General features: G+C 63.6%; 1 protein-coding gene across 1 annotated transcript; it reads right to left on the bottom strand.

Moving 5' to 3' along the window:
- Positions 1–723: 723 nt before the first annotated feature.
- Positions 724–3354, bottom strand: METRN (meteorin, glial cell differentiation regulator). Its single transcript, XM_034065270.1, has 4 exons — positions 3253–3354; positions 1921–2342; positions 1776–1835; positions 724–1263 (listed from the first exon to the last, which is right to left on the bottom strand). The coding sequence occupies exons 1-4, from the start codon at positions 3336–3338 to the stop codon at positions 956–958; spliced, it is 876 nt and encodes a 291-aa protein (XP_033921161.1). The 5' UTR covers positions 3339–3354; the 3' UTR covers positions 724–955.
- Between the last annotated feature and the right edge of the window lie 9109 nt (positions 3355–12463).

Here is a 12463-nt window from a genome sequence, read left to right as displayed (position 1 = left end):
AGCACTCAGAAACAGCAATCTATCACTTCATGGAGGGAGATATATAGAGAGTAGGGCTGTTTCCAGGGCAGGGTCAGTGGCTGGAGCTGACACATGGGGAAGCACAGGCCATCCTGCTCAGCTGCCTACAAACCAAGGAGTCTCACACACGTGCTCTACAAAGACAGCTTAGTTTATCAAAAAGGTCACACATTTGGTATCGTTATCACTGTAGTGCACATACAATGCCCCCCACCCCCACGGTCAAAACACTCCCCCTGGCCGGCAGGCTGTGACCCACTGGGATGACCCAGCAGCCATCGCGAAGCCACGGTGGCAGGATGGGCAGCACGTCCCAGCCTGTCCCAACCTCTCCCCACTCCCATGGCACCTTCCTGCATCGGTGCTTTGGTTCTGCACCAGCCTTCCTCCTCCCTCACCATCCCCTCGTTTCCTTCAGCTACACTCCTCTTCCTCATTATCCACTCCATGGCCCCTGCCCATGCCCTCCACTGCAGGCAGGGTCAGGGCAAGGCTTGCTGCCATCCTGCTCCCACTTCCACCCCTGACATTGCAAATCACCTCCTGGCCCTTCCACACCCCACTGTGGCACCCACTGCCATGGCCACCCGTCATCGTGCCCTCACAAGGAGAACAACAGCCACCCCCATTGTGCTGCACCCACAGCATCCCCTGAGCCTGCAGCACCCCGGCCCCCTGAGAGCCCCTAAACCCTGCCCCACACCACAGCATCCCTCACCTGGGCAGTTCCCTGGGAAAACCCCTTCCCTTCCAGCAGGATTTTCTCAGGACCCCCCCAGCCCATCGGTGGATGCTGCTGGAGCCCAGCTGCACGATGAGGACCAAATCACTGCTCCCCTCTCCAGGCACCGTCCAACCCCAGGGATGCTCTTGCTGCCTGCAGGACCCCCCAGCACCTGTGGGGCCGAGCTGTCCTTCCCCACCCCCAAGCCACTCAGTCCATGGGGAACTCGCAGGGGTTCTGACGTGTGCGCTGTGCCCCCTGGTAGATTCGCTGGAAGTCCCGGTACCGCGGCGCACAACTCAGCCAGGCCTCGCCGAAGTGCAGCCACCCCGTGAAGAGGAAGGTGCCAGGGCCTGGCCTGACGCCACAGCGCAGCGGGGTGTGGATGCTGCCCGCCAGCCGCCCCCCAGCCTGGAACAGGGGGAACTTCTGGCGGTGGATACGGGCGGCGCTCACCCCGATGATGGATTCCTGCAGCTCCACATCGTTGGAAACGCTCCGAATGCTGCCGCGGATCACTGCAAGGGGAAGAGAGGGACGGGTGTCAGCATGGCCCTGACCTTATCCCCATCCTTGTCATGGTCCCTGTAGCCTTTCCCATCCCTCTCCCTGTCCCCATCTCCATACCTGTTCCCATCCTCATTCCCACCATTCCCATTGCCATCCACCCCCATCCTTGTCCAAACCCACATAGCCTTCCATGTTCCCCTTTCCATCTCCATCCCCATCCCCATCCCTGTCCACCATTCCCATCCTTATTCCCACCAATCCCATTGCCATCCATTCCCATCCCTGTCCCCATCCTTGTTCCAACCCCCATAGACCTCTCTGTCCCCATTCCCATCTCCATCTTTATAACTGTTCCCATCCCTATCCTCATCCCCATCCCTGTTCCCATCCCCATCCAGTAGCATCCTCTGTACTGATGCCCAGGCAGGGCAGGCCAGGACCGCCTAGGGGGGCTTCGGCCCCAGTTTGAGTTTCCTCCCCTCCCGTGGGCTCCCGGCACCGGGGCAGGGGCTGCGCTCACCAAAGTCACTAGTGCAAATGGCCATCAGGATCTCGGTGTCATTGCACGGCCGACAAGCCCCTGCAACAGCCAAGCACAGCCTGTCACCGCCCGCCACCGGTGACCTCCGTGCGCAGCGGGGGACACCCGGCAGCTGGGCACTCACCCTCCGCGGTGAGGCTGGCGGCAGGCAGCGCGGGCCGGGCCAGCCAGTCCCCCCTTAGCTCGTAGCGGAAGGCGGCGATGCGGCGGCTGATGTCGCGGTGCGGGGTGGCCTGCAGGAACAGGGCCACCCTCTCGTGGGGCGCCCAGCTGAAGCAGCGCACGCGGGGCCGCGGCGCCTCGGGCAGCAGCAGCTCCAGGGCCCCGTCCCGTTCCACGTACAGCTGAGCCCCACGGGACGTGCCCGCGGGTTTGACGCAGGCCGTGACGTGCTGGGGGCTCCCGCCCGTGGCGGCGGCGGTGGCGGGGGGCAGGCGGGGGGCCAGGCGCAGGCGAAGGGCCCCCGTGGGGTACAGCCATTCCAGAGAGCCCTCGGCGCACGGCAGGGAGAGCTGCTCCACGCTGCCCGCCTCCTGCGACAGCCCGCTGCGAGGCACAGCACCCCCGTCACCGGGACACGCCGGGTGATGGGGACCCCCAGCCCCAGCCTGTGTACCCCCAGGTGATGAGGACCCCCCCAGCCCTTGTTCTCCCATGGAGCTGTGCAGGATGAACACAGGGAAGAATAGCACCAAACAAACCCTCGATGCCACCGGCTGCATGTGTATCGTTTGGGGGTGCTCGGCCCCACCAACCCCCTGGGTAGGTGCCGGGGGAAGCCGCAGCAGCACACACCCCCCCTGCACCCAGAGTGGACTCCCCAGCCTCCCAAGCCAAGGGACCCACAGCCTTGGGGTCGCCTGTTCCTTGCACAACCCAACTTTGGGGGATCCCTTGTGGGAGCTGGGGGATTACCACCCCCCGTGGGATTCGGGCTCGCGTGGAACCGGTGCCCGAAGCCACATCTTGCCTGTTGAATATTTAGGGGAAGGGGCAAGCGGGAAAGACCTGCCCGGGGGAGCGGAGACAGCCGGGGGACTGCTTTGTCCCGGCCACGCTGCTGCCGGGTCTTGTGTCCCGCCCGTGCCCCCCACGGCCTCGCGTGGGGCTTGCGGCAGCCCCGGCCCTTTGTTCGGGAGCTCGGTGCCTTCCCCACCGCGGCCAGCGGCGCTCCGAGCACTGCCGAGGGGCCCCGGGGGCCGCGATTCACGGGGGAAGGGGCTGCGGGAAGGGCTCTCGGTGAGGCGGGCCCGGACCCCGCGCATCCCTGGGATGGGGAAACTGAGGCAGGAGCAGGTCCTAGCATCCCACCGCGACCGAGCCTCGCAGGAGGCGGTGGCAGCCCCTGCACCGGGGGATGCTCCCTGGTGGGGGGCGGGCTGCGAGCCGGGCAGCGGGGTTTGGAGGGGGGGTGCTGAGCCGGGGACCCGCGTGTGCCGCCGGTGCCGGTCCCTACCTGCCCCTCCAGCTGCACGGATCCGCAGAGGCGCCGCCGAGCGCCGCGCCCAGCCCGGCCAGGCACAGCGCTCGCAGCGCCCACATGGCCGCGGCCGCGGCGGCCCCGGGGCGGCCCTGCCCGCGCTGCCCGCACCGGCCGCGGGCAGGGAGCGGGGAGCGGGGCCGACACCCGGCGCCGCGCCCCAAACTTTCGGCCAATGGCGGCGGCGGGGCGGGGCCGGACACCCCACCCCCCCCCCCCCCGCAGCTCCCCCCGCACCCGCTGCCTGGGGCACCGGCAGCGCCCGCACCGGCATCCCCGGACCCCCCTGCGGCTCCCGGCACCGGGGAGGACACACCGGGGGGGGGGCAGGGGCTGAGCCTTTGGGCAGGGCTGGGGCTGCGTGGTGCTCCCTGGGGTAAGTACAGCCCAAGTGTGCACACCCCAGGTCATGCAGACCCCGGGTACAGGCGCCTCAGGCTATGGACAGCCCAGGTATCGATACCCCAGCTGTGCACACCCCGGTTATGTGCACCCCAAGATATGTACAGCCCAGGCCATATGCACCCCAATTGATGCACGCCCCAGGCTACACACACCTCAAGCTATATATACCCCACGCCATGCACACCCCACGCCATGCACACCTCAGGCCATGCACACCTCAAGTTATGCACACCCCAGGCAAAAGGAACTCCAGGCTATACACACCCGAACTATGCACACCCCAATTGTGCACACCTCAGGCTGTGTACACCCCAAACTTATACAAAACCTGACTTACACACACCACAGGCTGCACACCCCAAAATCCAGCCGCCTGGTTTGTGCACCACTAGAACTGTGCACCCTAAGACTTTACATACATCTCAACCTCCATACATACCCCTCCAGCAGCAGCACACCCCTCCCCACGGGGACACCCTCATCTGGGGCCATGGAGACACATGGTGTGGGTCTGTCATGGGGGGTTCTGCACACCCGAACCCCCACTTCCAACCTCCCCAACCTCCCTTGGTATTTTACACACACCCCTCAGCCGCTATTGTGCCAGCCCCACAATTAATTAAGTGTCCATCCCGTGACAGCCCGCCAAAACGTTTGAAATAAACAGGGAACAATTGGGATGGGATGATACAGGCCGGGAACAAAGTCCTAGCGAGAGGGTGGAGCGGAATGGAAATGAGGGATTGTAAATTTGGAGGGTGGAAAGAATGAGGGGAAGGGGGGGAAGGGGCCGGGCGGGAAAGGGGGATTCGAGGCCCTCCCGCCATGGAGCGATGCTGAAACGAGTCAGGCTGCTGGAATCCGTGGAAAATGAGGGGCCGGAGGGGCTGCGGGTTAAGGTGGAGCGGGTCGGGGTGCTGAGGGGTCTAGGTGGGGGGCTCCGTACCCACTGAGCCTTGTGCTGGGGTCTGCCGTGGGTGTCGGGGAGAGAGGGCCCGACTGCGGATCACAGTGACCCCGGCAGGGGGGGATGTGGCCCGGGGCCGGTTCCTGGGGAAGCAGGGCCGGGTGTGCTCCGGGATACAGGGACCCCACAACCAGCCCCTGCCGGGTGCCCGGGGGCCAGGTGACACCGCGGTGAGTTGGCACCAGGCGCTGGTGTCCCCAGGCAGGGACCTCACTCAGACTGACTCCCACCGTCCCGTGGGGTCCCTCGGGAGGGGCTCCCTTGGGACACCCGAGGGTGCGGGGACGTGGGACGCTGCCATTCGCAGGCTGGACCCCTGTGTCCGCGTGGGCACACGGCAGCGAGTGTGCCCCAGCCCCACTGCAGCAACCCGGAGGGGGTTTGCACCCTGAACCCGCTCCCCCAACCCGGGACGGGGAGGAAATCCCCGATCCACCTTAACGCGGTGTTTTGGGAGGAACCTCGGCCCCAGCTGGACAAAGCCACCGCGGACACCCCTAGCGTGTCCACCCCGGGCCACTCCTGGCCTCGGGCAATGCCCTGGGGGGACCGGAGCACCCAGTGAGCAGCCACTGGAGCTGGGGCTGAGCTGGGACCGGGCAAAGCCCCACCCCCGTGGGGCAGAGCACCCCCGGGCTTCACAGGAGCCGCCACCCCGTGTCCCTGCTGGCCGTGTCCCCTTGTCCCCGCTGCCGGAGGGAGGGCTGCGGGGCCGTGGACCGGCTGCCCCCGAACCTGCCCGAGCAGGGTGTAGAGGACCCGGCAACGGCTCCCGGGCCGCTCCGGTCACCGGTGCCTCCCCTGTCCGGCTCCCGGGACGTTCGATCTCGCAGTGCCCTCTTGTGACCACGGCCATTGCGGCTGCTCCTCCCGCCGCCCCCGGCGGGGACCCCTTCGGGCTGGACACGCCGGGGTCTCCGGGTGACGGGATGTCTGTGGCGGTAGCCATGTCCTGCCGCGGGGCAGGGGATGGACTCATCCAATAGGACTTTCACGGATCCCCTGGTCCAAGCCCTGCCCTCGGCACGGACATCTCCCCTCAGTCAAGTAGGCAGTTCCTGCCTTATATCCAACCTAAATCCATCCTCTTCCAGCCTAAAGCTATCATCCCTTCTCCCATCTCCATCGTCCCTACCAGCCCCTCATACACTGCCAGGCTCCAGAATGACTTCTCCACGCTCACCCACCCCACCTCTCCTGGCCTTCATCTGCAGGAGGGACCTTCCAGCCCCAACCATTTCCATGGTCTCCTCTGGACCCACTCTGGCAGCTCCAGTTCTGCCTCGTGCTGGAACTCCAGCATTAAACGTGTGCTCCAGGATGGAGCGTCTCTCACCAGTGGGGACCAAGGAGTCCTGAGTGCTCCTGTGCTGTGGGTGGGTGACAGCAAGCGCAGGGCCCAGAGGCAAAAACCCTCCTGGAAAAGCAAAAAGGGGACTCGGGAGGAGCTGCTCAGAGGCTCGGAGCCCCCTTTTTGGGGTTCCCCATCCTCTGCATCCCGCTGCCTGGCCTCCCACGGCTGTGTGGGAGCTCAGCTGCGCACCCAAAGGAGAAGCAGCTGTGCCAGGCACCCACCTCATCTTTCAAAAATAGCTGAGGAGCCTCACCTCAACGCCCATCCTAGCAGGGGGGCAATCAGGGATACCCCCAGCCCTTCCCCATGGAACCCGTGTGCTGAGCAGGCTCCAGCCCCTCCTACTAACCCTGAGTATTCAGACCCCCAGGCTGGTGTTCCTGAGGGCAGACATGAGACCTGGAGGAGGTCAGCGAGGCTGTCAAGAGGGGAAACATAGAGTTAGGGTCCCTGTGAAATGGCAAGGATGGGGTCCCTGTAGTAAGGTGGGGATCCCATGGCAAGGTGGGGGTCCCTGTGGCAGGGCAAGGATGCAATGGGCAAGAGGAGTTCACATGTCAAGGCAAGGGTCTCCACAGCATAAAGAGGATTCCCATGGCAAGGAAAGTGTCTCCATGGCAAGGGATGTCCACATCCCTTGTGGACTAGTGGGGGATCATAGTAGTGGGAGCAGGTCCCCATGGCACAATGTGGCTCCCAGCAGCTGCAATGGGGGTGCTCACAACTGAAAGAGGACCCCTGCAGTGAGGTGAGGGTCTTAATAGCAAAGCAATGGTGCAGTTGGTACCCTGCCCTCACCAACCCTCCCCTGCATAGGGCCTGGGGGATGTCAGGTCCTTGGTGGGGGAGGTTCAGGGGCACTGAACTCTATGGAGGGCACTGGGGGAAGCCAAGAGAGGCTGAGCCCTGGGTGTCCCCTCGAGGGGCTGTGCCAGGGTGGTGACCCCAAGCCGGCCAGGCCATGCAGTCCCCATAGCAGACCCCTGCCACCACCACAGCAAGGCCCCGCGCAAGCATCCTGCGGGGCGGCGAATGGAGCTGCCTATTGATTCACAGCCCGGGCTAAAAATAACTTTCAACTCTTCATCCCGAGCTGTGAAATCCCCCATTGCTAGGCGACGGGTTACCGGGAGACAGCCGGCGCTAGGCGACGGCGGTTGCCGCGGTGACGGCCCCCTCCCCGGCGCACTGCGGTCCAGCTTCCGCACCCCTGGGCCGGCAGACGGACCGGTGATGCTCGGTCCAGGATCCTGTCGTCATGGGGCTCTGATGGGAGTGTGGGGTGAGACCCGTCAGCACCCCCAGGGTCGTGGGGCTGCTGGAGGGCCAGTGGGGTGCTGGTAGTCTGCATAAAGATGAGTTGTGGAGCAGTGGTGTCGTTTGGCTCACGGCTGCTGACCCAGCCTGAGTGTGGGGATATTGGCCACCACCTTGATGGTACCCGGGGGGGACAAACGCCATGGATCAGGGAGGCTCAAGGGTCCAGGTCTGCCACAGCACAGAGTTACCAGTGGCTGCAGGGTGAGCTAGGACACCCCACTAGGCACCCCATGATGTGGGTACCACCACCCAGCTGTGCTCCTCCACTTGGAACCTGTGCATGAAGAATCCCCCTGCCCAAGGGCTCCACCAGCAGCTGTGAACCTTCTTGTTATGAAAATGTGCCTAGGACATGGGGCCACCCCAACATGTCTAACCTTGTGCCTGGAGTTGGCAGGAGTTAGCGACAACGGAGCTGTGCCAGGAGCAAGAGGACAGCAAGGACCCTCTGGGACCCGGCTGCCTCCCTGTGCCTGGAATCACTGAGATCATTCGGGGAGCAGGACCACCACCTGCTGCTCTTGCACTGGCAATTGCCCTGGGACACCTCACTTGGTGAGGACAAGGGCTTACGAGGTGAAGGACCTCCAGTTCCTTATGTGATGGGGAGAAGATGCATCACCAGGATGAGGACGCTGACCTACATGTCCCCACAGTCACTGGAGGGCATCTTTATCTGCACTGGTCACCCATTGGGCAGGGTGTGAGTGAGTGTGAGTGTGTGTGTATGTGCCCAGTCTCCTCCCACAGGCTCCCTCCCAGCTGCCAGTGCGAAATCTGACCTGCCTTATAAATAATGGAGGCAGGAGCCAGGCGCCGGATCCAGGCAGCTCCATCAGCCTCCCCAGGGGCAAGGGAAGGGACTAAATGTGGCAGCTAACGGGTCCGCTGCAGTCTGGGAAGCAGTGATGTAGCTGGGCCCTGTCCTGCTGGGTGGGTGCTGACCTAGGGGGGTGGGAAATGGGGGGGCAGCAATGGGGCACCCCCCAGCTGCAGGTCCTGCTGCCAGCTATGGCGTGGTCAGCTGAAGACCCCTTGTTGTCTGGGTGCCCGCAGCACCCCGTGGTGCTGGAGCTGCAGCGACAATCCCCGCTGTGCCCTGGGCGCTCTCAAGCAGAGCCAGAGCTGGCTGCTGGGGCGAGGGGTCTGCACCAGGATCTCCGGCTGCCAGCGCCCTGCTGGGGAGAGAGCCAGAGCAAGCATCTGTCTGTCCATCCAGCCTGCCAGCCAGCCCTCCAGCCCTCCAGCCACCCCTCCACCTGGACCTCCAGCCCTCCTTCCACCCCCCATCCCTCCATTCATCCCTCCATTGCTCCATCCACCTTTCCAGCAGACCTTCTCCCCTTCATCCCTTCATCTCCTCCATCCTTTCATCCCTCTATTGCTCCTCCATCCCTTATTCCTTACCCCTTATCCCTCTCCCATCTACCCATTCTTCTCCCCATCCTCCCATCCCTCCATCTCCCGTCCCTCCATCCCAGCCTCCAACCACCCATCCCTCCCTCCATCCCCCCCATCATCCCACCCCTGCATTCCCCCCCACCATCTCCCCCTGCCTGCACACCCTGCTGCCAGCCCAGCCCTGCCCGCTCCCCCCCTCATCTCTCACCGGTGGCCTCGCCGCTCACCTCGCCGCTCCTGGTGCCGGTGCCATCCCACCTCGATCCATTACCGCTCCCGACGACCGTGTCTCTTTAACAGCCTCCGCTGCTGACACGCGTGTGCGTGTGTGAACCGCGCGTGTGCGTGTGCAGCTCCGGCTCCCCGGGCTGGCGGGCAGGAGGAACCCCCCTTCTCCATCCTCCCCGGATCCGGCCCCATCCCACTCCCACCCCCCTCCCCTCTTATTTTTCCTGTTGTTCAGCGGGGCTGGGGCGGGGGCCGGGCAGGATCCGTCCCCTTTTCCAGCGGGGATTTGGAGGGGGAGAATTTTTCCCGGTTTTCTTCCCGGTGTTTTTTTTCCTGCTACCGAGAGAGGACGGGCACAAGGCATGGCATGAGCTACGGGAGACGGCGCTGGAGGTAAGAGCCGCCCGGGAAAGCCCTTCACAACACAAAGCCGGTGCCGGTGCTGCTGAAATGGGCACCGGCACCGCATCCACCCCCCGCCGCCGCATCCCGCATCATGGAGCTTCGTTATATAACGGCGGCGGAGCCGGCCCGGCCCCGGGGCTCCCGGTCCGGTAGCGCCCCCCCCCCCCCCCCTCCATCTCCCACCGGCTAACAGTAGCTCAACCGAGGACGGTGGGGATGGTGGTCGGTGTGACCCCCCCTCAGTGATGCTGCATCACCCCCCCTCAGCGCCCTGGTTTGAGGACCGGGGGAATGCTGGGGACTGGGGGGTTAATATGATACCCCCCGGTATGGCCGAGCATCACCGAGTGGGCAACAGCGGGGGGGTGCAGGGTGGGTACCACGGGATGTTTTGGGGTGCGGGTGAGGGGGACATCGTTGTACGAACAGTGTCACCCGGGTGTGGGGGTGCTGCTGCCCACCCCCCACTCCAAACTGCCCCTTGTCCTCCTTGGTGGCACCATGGGACCACTGGGACTCCCAGAGCTGCCCCCAGCACCTTGGTGGGGCTTTTCTTGGGTGTAGGGTGACACAGGCTCGGGAGGAACAGGGGCTTCCACCCCCATCCCCAGGCCCATGGGATAGAGGAAGGGAAGGTCCTGGCTGGGATAGGGCCAAGGGGGCTGAGCCCCACAGCAAGGTCCCACAGAGCCCAGTGTGGTGCTGGGGACATCTCAGCAATCCGGATGAGGGCGAGGGATCAGGGCAGGTTGTTTGGGCAGGGGAGGGGATGGGGACGAATGGAGGGGTCTGTGATAGAGGCCAAGTGGGTCTGAGGGCCAGGCAGGCTGAGCCCCATGGAAGAGTTGGGCCAGGCATAGATGGGGGAAACTGAGGCACGGGTTGTGGCAGCAGCCAGGGAGAGACTGCCATGGTCTCCATGGGTGCCATGGAGAACTGGGCCAGGGCATCTCCGGCTCTTGGGCATCCACCAGTGCCGGTGGGATGTGGCAGTGCCCAGGCAGTAAAGGCTGGAGTGTGGTAGTCCCTGCAGCAGGAATGCTCCGGGAAGAGGTCCTGCTCCATAACCACACTCTGCCCAGGGTGCAGTGGCCATTGGGTCCCCTCCCCAGTACCCAGAGGGTCTTGGCACACAGCAGGATGGGAGCAGCAGGCGCAGAGCAAGCGCTGTGCCGTGCTGGCATCTCCCCTCCTCTGAAAGCTGGTTGCTGATTTCACTCCGGCTACCAGGAAGAGGGAGGGAGGTGGCTTTGGAGTGGGGAGGACTCGTTTGAGCATCCATTTTTAATGAGCTAGATATCTATTTTTCCCCGAGCTGGCTTCCCCCACATCGATCCTTTGCCATCCGCCGGCCCTGCTCCCCTCCCCGTGCCAGCAGCTCTCCATGCAGTGGGGAGCAGCAGGATGAGCATCCCCAGTGCTGGGAACCTCCTGCATCCTCAGATCCTGCTCCTGGGGATGGAAGGACCCTCTCTTGGGCCATGTGGCACATATGGGATGGCAGATGGAGGGAAAAGATCCCCTTGTCCCTTCTGGTGGGGTCACCTCCATATTGACCATCCCATGGGGATGTGGCCATGCTCCAGCCAGGAGAAGGGCTGGAGTGGGATCACTTTGAGCTGGGGCGGGCTGGATCCTGCCTTCATGCTTTGCAGATTTGAACTTTGCCTGGCTCAGAATCTGGCAGCTCCATGGCAAAACCACAGCACCATTCCCATACCTCATTTTCCCAAGGCATCTCCAAGCCATGGCCTGTTGCTCCCCATCGCTGCCTGTGCAGATGGAGCAGCGCCCGAAGAAGGGAAAAGGGGATTCTGGATGCAAGTGGGTGTCGATGGTGTGGGAGGGAGAAGGATGGAGTGCGCAGGTGCGCAGGGCTCCTTCAGCAGCATCCCACCTGCAGCCAACCTCTGCCCACCCGCCACGGGGACCATCCACACTTGTTCTGGGTGCTCCACAGCCAGCAGTGCTGAGGGCTCAGGATATCAGAAGCCCTTTCTCCAGGCTTTCTCTCTGTTGGAAGTGGGACCTGTGCCCAGCTCCTGGTTGGGGGAGCAGGATCAGCCTCTTGCTTTTGCTTCCAGGGTGCAGCTTTTTGGAGCCTGTGTTGGCATTTAGCACTCACAGCTGCCTGCAGAAAGGAGCTCTGCATGCCCCAGTGTCCCACGAGCTTAGTGCTGTTAGCTCCATGCTGGAAAATGCTTGCCCACCTTGGCTCAACCCTGGCTCCTGGACAGACTCCTGAGCCCCAGGGCAGAGGGCATTGCTGCTTGCATGGCTGTTGCCTTCTTTGCAGGGATGAAGGGGGTTGAAGAAGAAACTCAAGTCCCAGCAGTGCCCAAGGGGACATCTGTGTCCTGGGGAGAGGGGGCTCAGTGGCAGCCATGGGCCATGGTCTCCGTTCTCTTTGTGGGATCTTGCATTTTTGTTCACCCCTTTCCTGGGCCTAAGAGGGACAAAGAGGAGGTCTGTAACACACTCGATCCTGTCAGTTGAGCTCTGGCTGGGTTTGTAGTGAGGGGAGGCCAGGCTGGGCAGGAGCTGGCACAAGAGGAGCTGTTCCCTCTTCCCCTGTCCTCAGCTCGTGGGGAACCAGGCAAAGCTTGGCTGAAGGACAAGCATCCTCCCATGGTGCTGAGAGCTGGGACCTCCAGAGGAGGCTGAGGTCCAGCTCTGCCCTGATCTGGGCATCCTGTGCTTCACTTGGGCAAGGGGTTCCTCCTGAGGGCATGTGGGGCTGCCTCGGGTAGGGGGGGAGGTCAGGGTTTGATGTCTTGGGAGATTTAGGTCTTAGCAGAGAAGATAAATGCGGCTGCAGGAAGGGCTTGTGGCAGCCAGAGCAAGGAAGTTTTGCCTGGCCAGGCTGGGGGGGCCAGTGCCCTGCCTCCTCCCTACAGCTTCCCATGCTGAGGGCTTGGGTTCAGGAGCTGCGTCTCCTGATGCTCCTGGACATGAGCTTTTCTCTCAGCCAAGCAGAATGTGTTGGTTTCAGAGCAGAGCTTGGCTTTGGCCCCTCAGCCAGCATTTTCCCAGCTCCCTGGGCACAAGGCTGGCCCCACAGAACCTGGCTCCAGGTCTTGCTGTTAAGAAAGCTGTGGGACCTGGGG

Source organism: Melopsittacus undulatus, chromosome 8 (genome assembly GCF_012275295.1).
Source record: "Melopsittacus undulatus isolate bMelUnd1 chromosome 8, bMelUnd1.mat.Z, whole genome shotgun sequence".
Taxonomy (NCBI): domain Eukaryota; kingdom Metazoa; phylum Chordata; class Aves; order Psittaciformes; family Psittaculidae; genus Melopsittacus; species Melopsittacus undulatus.
This window is presented reverse-complemented; position numbering and strand designations above follow the sequence as displayed.